The following is a 4,702-nucleotide window of genomic DNA, read 5'->3' as shown; positions in this document are numbered from 1 at the left end:
AGCCCTTAAATCCTTAAATTGGATGATTGTGATCAAAATATCCGCGCTACATTATTAGACTATAATGTTACATTATTAGTTGGTATACATTATTAGAACGAGAATTTACATTATTAGAATGAAAATCTGCATTATTAAATGACACGTGACATTAATCTAACCGTTAGATGACAAAATCGTGCAGCTGAGATTCGGTTGTATGTTTAGACAATATTTACATGTTGAACTTGAATACATCTCGGTATTTCATTATCAAAGGTGGTCCCACTATCTCACTCTCATATAGTAAGTCATTATAATCCATATTCATATTTAAGAATAATGAGATCATCAATGTTACATATGCACAATTTATAAAATAAAATTAAACCCCACTATCTCACTATCATACACTAGAGGACGTTTATTACAATAATACAATACACGTGATAAATTGAATAGCAATTGTGAACTATTATAACTCTTATGCTTGAATTTAAAAGAATTAATATACCTAAGACAAAAAAACATACTTCATGTAATTAATTTGAGGAGGATGGGACAAATGTGCCCACATAGCCAAATCCCATGACGAAGAATGCGATTGCTTGGAGTAATAGGTAGATGAAGAAGTGGTATTTCCCATATATAAGATCGTAGCACCCACAAAATAGTAGGTAGCAACCGAATCCAAGCTCTAAGAGATTTAATCTGAAATTTCACCACAATTAGATCACATTAATTTAATCACACATAAAAACAATAATGATGTTGATGAGCATACCTATCAATAAAGTTGAATCGTCTTTGTAGAGTGGTAGCGGCAGGTTTGACCTTTAACGCATCGTCAACAGGTTTGATCTTGAGAGCGTCACCGAGTTTCTCAGTGACAATCCACTCGTTCACTCTGCCCACCTCCATTAACCCGATGAACGTGCCTTTTGTGCGGTGTAGTGCCATCACATTTTCGAATACGATCCAGAAAACAACCAAATGAATCGACCTAAATACAATAATAATATCATTATATTTCTACATATTATAACAATAGATTATACTAATAAAAGTCAAGTGATTAACATAAATTGAACCTGGGAGTGCTGATTGCATTCAGGATGGTGATGATAGTGGGAATGTAGACTGCACCCCATTTTGGGATGTGATAGTCAGGTACAAGAACCGCAGCAGGAAGTACAACGCAATAAAACACGAAGGTCACTATATGGGCTATAATCTTTCTCACCAAGAAGAAACTGTATATTACGTGAACCTTTGTCCACAATGTAACTTTCTGCATCCACCCAATAAAAACTAAAACTATTAATTAATTACTACTATATCTATATAGTAGTATCTCATTTATCCACACATTCTTCTCTTATCTAACCTCATTTCTTATAATCTCCAATAGCATCTTTCGAAATAAATTGGCGGGCCCACATGACCAACGATGTTGTTGGTATCTATACGCCTTGAACGTGCTAGGCAACTCATTTTTCACCTACAATAATTTTTTTTTACTGTTAGTAATATATACTGGTTCGGTTCCATTTTAATTTTGCGGTTCCAGTTTCACGGTTATCTGCCGATTCACTAAACCTATAGGTACCTGAAGAGTGCCAACGTAGACGAATTTCCATCCTTTAAGACTAGCACGAATGGCCAAGTCCATATCCTCAACAGTGGTACGATCTTTCCAACCACCAGCCTCTTCAATTGCAGCCATTCTCCACACCCCGGCAGTTCCTATTAAATTCCACAACACCCACACATTGATTTAATTCACTCGGTTACAATCATATAGATTATTTGTTCATAATCATTAACATCTATTCTATCATAGTCAAATCTATCTATATATATATATATATATAATAGGTGCCAGCTTTAGTACCAACGGTACTCTATAATCTAGATATTTTTATAGTGCAAGCTACTATTCCCTCCAATTACTTTTTCTATTTTAATATGTTCCATAAAAATAATTCATTTTTAATTTTGACAAGTCTTTTCTCTTTTATAAGGTGAGTCATATTTTCCACTCAATACTTTAATCACTTTTTCTTCTACATCTCTTTTATTATATCAATTTTATACTGTATTAAAAACTTGTGTCGTCTCCAAAGTATGTAGTTTAACGAGACATAGGAAGTATTAGTAGTGATTGATTACCATTGAATCCAAAAAAAGCATATGTAGATGAGCCAACTTCTTGCTCCACTGTGAAATGATAGTTGAGCGACATTTCTTGTATTCTCGTCATCAAGCATTCGTTCGCATTCACTGAAAACAAAAATTAATAATTTTTCGCACTATTACCAAATTTTGATATTATCATCTTCGTTATTGGTATGTGCTTTTCTGGTCCTACACCAACAATGAAAATTTACTAGAGCACATGTATCTACACTTCCAAAACACCTTTTTTCAAACAATCAAAAACTATGTGTGGTGGGTAACAAATTCTAAGATGGGCACGTGATATCGATTAAGAAGCAGCCTCATTAATTAACATGTGATTAATTAAGTCATAAGCAAAGACACAAAAAAATTAAATAAAAAATTACCAAACTTCCAGCGAGCCTGCACCAGGCCAATTTGGGGGTTGTGCACGAGGAACGGAATGGTCCGGTGCAGGAAATCCGGCTCGGGTTGGAAATCCGCATCGAATATTGCCACGTGGTCGCATTCTTTGACGTAGGATCGCTTCAGCCCTTCCTTTAGAGCCCCGGCTTTGTACCCATTTCTGTTGTCTCGAATTTCATATTTAATATTTACCCCTTTACTCGCCCATATCTGGCACTCTGTCTCCACCATAGTCTGTGACACAATTGCAAATATGAAGTCAATGCCGCTTGTTGACAATTGAAACTAAAAATTAGTATATTACAAAGAGAAATGAAATCACTATATAAGTCTAGTAGACACCTCCTTCTATCACTAATTATTTTAGGACAAAATTCATGGATTTCTATTACTGCTGCATTCTGACTGTCAGTTTGTTATGAATTTTGCGACAAACCTTGATGGCAGGGTCGGTAGAATCGTCGAGAACTTGAATAATGAGGCGGTCGGAAGGCCAGGATAGGCAGCATGCAGCTCCGATGGAGAGCTGGTAGACCTGTTGACCCAACTTTTAGCGCAGTCTAGTAGAAAAGATATACTCTCTCTTTTCCATAATAGTGGAGGCATTTCTTTCCGACATAGAGATTAAGAAAATGATGTGTAATATATTAAATAAAAAGATAATAAAGTAAGAGACAGGAAAAAATAAGTGATAAGAAATATGTTGACTTTTATTAAAAAAGGAAATGACTCGACTACTATGGAACGTACTAAAATGATAAAAATGACCTCTCTTTCGTTGAACATAGGGATTTGGACAAGGATCATGGGAAAGGCGAGGTTCCCCTGCTCCAAATCCTCTTGGAGCGGCTCCCATTTGTATCGGGTGCCCGGTTTCCGGCCCGAGATTTTAACGATGGCGATAACGATGGCCATGTAGACGCGTTCGACGAACAGCATGACCGACATTATCAAGCAGATGGCCATGGAGATGTCCAGCAAGCGAACCAATACCTTAGAAGCCTTTATCTGGCCAAGGACTATCATCAATTGCTCCTCCGCGCCCGAAATCGCCACCGTTGAAACCCACTCCATTTTGGTGGATTTCTACACTCAAAATTCCACTTTTTTTTCTTTTTGTTTCAACCACAGCAAATCTAGATCTATTACCACTGTGTGTATATATAGTTTCTTTCTTTTTTGTGTTTGGGGAAAGTCACTTGTTACAAAAATGAAATGGGGAATGAGCTGGAATTTCAGAAAACACTAGGTATAAAAGTCAGCAAGAATGAAAAAAAAATGATTTGAGTTAATCATGGATATAGCTCAATAACTACGATGGCGCACACACACGCACTCACTCTCAATAACTACGACGGCACACACACACGCACTCATTTAAAGTGTCCTCTATAAGGCGGACACTTCCAATAACCCCACCCCCTTTTTTGTTCATAGCCATAGTTTATTTGTCCGTGCCCATAAAAAAGTTGTCCGCCCCTAGAGGTGGACACTTCCAATAGCCCCAATTTTTTTCGTTTATTTTAATTCAATTATAATTAAAATTATCGGACTATACGTAATTAAAAAAATGGCTATAAGTGAAGAAATTAAAATTAAACACTAAATTTTCATCGTATTAAAGTACTGAAAATATTATACAACGAAAATTTAATATATTGAAAATCATAATGGTGTTCACACTGCGCCACCTCCCCTGCGTGCCCAAACTTCTTCAATCAAATCGGCCTGGAGTGTGGTATGTGCTGCGCGCGCCGCATCCTCCTCGTCGGCCTGGTGCTGCACCTCTTGAATCAGGGGATTCCACGCGCCGTTCCTCAAATTGTCCATGTCAATCCACAAATTTTAGTGAGAGAAAGTATGAGTGAAGAGTTAGAATGGTGTGAAAATAATGAAACGAATGGGGTGTATTTATAGGTAAATTAAATTGAATTTAAAAAAAAATAAAAAAATTCGTCCGCCCCGGAACCGCCGCACCTCGCACCGCCCCACTATACACCGGCCCGCCTACCGCCTCAGGGCGGTCGGTCCGGCGCGTCCTCGCACAAAACTCGTCGGAGGGCCTTCCGCCCCAAAAATGGCGTCCCCCTTGGGGCGGTCGATCCCTCCACTATAGCAAGGCGGGGCGGAGGCGGGA

At 37.9% G+C, this 4,702-nt stretch overlaps 1 protein-coding gene across 1 annotated transcript; it reads right to left on the bottom strand.

Annotated features, from left to right (window-relative positions):
* Positions 1-281: 281 nt before the first annotated feature.
* On the bottom strand, positions 282-3,893 carry LOC121799086 (glucomannan 4-beta-mannosyltransferase 9-like). The gene is made up of 9 exons (XM_042198425.1): positions 3,334-3,893; positions 3,002-3,100; positions 2,547-2,799; positions 2,152-2,262; positions 1,589-1,725; positions 1,367-1,480; positions 1,071-1,270; positions 764-982; positions 282-690 (listed from the first exon to the last, which is right to left on the bottom strand). Exons 1-9 carry the CDS (start codon positions 3,637-3,639, stop codon positions 522-524), a joined length of 1,608 nt encoding a protein of 535 aa, XP_042054359.1. The 5' UTR covers positions 3,640-3,893; the 3' UTR covers positions 282-521.
* Between the last annotated feature and the right edge of the window lie 809 nt (positions 3,894-4,702).

The sequence above is a fragment of the Salvia splendens genome, chromosome 4 (assembly GCF_004379255.2).
Source record: "Salvia splendens isolate huo1 chromosome 4, SspV2, whole genome shotgun sequence".
Taxonomy (NCBI): domain Eukaryota; kingdom Viridiplantae; phylum Streptophyta; class Magnoliopsida; order Lamiales; family Lamiaceae; genus Salvia; species Salvia splendens.
This window is presented reverse-complemented; position numbering and strand designations above follow the sequence as displayed.

Excerpts from the sequence above, each read along its gene's own strand:
- LOC121799086 (XM_042198425.1), bottom strand. The coding sequence starts at position 3,639 with ATGGAGTGGGTTTCAACGGTGGCGATTTCGGGCGCGGAGGAGCAATTG. Across the intron at positions 2,263-2,546 it reads GCAGGCTCGCTGGAAGTTTG|TGAATGCGAACGAATGCTTG; the intron begins GTAATTTTTTAT and ends TTTTGTTTTCAG. Across the intron at positions 691-763 it reads CGATTCAACTTTATTGATAG|ATTAAATCTCTTAGAGCTTG; the intron begins GTATGCTCATCA and ends GTGAAATTTCAG.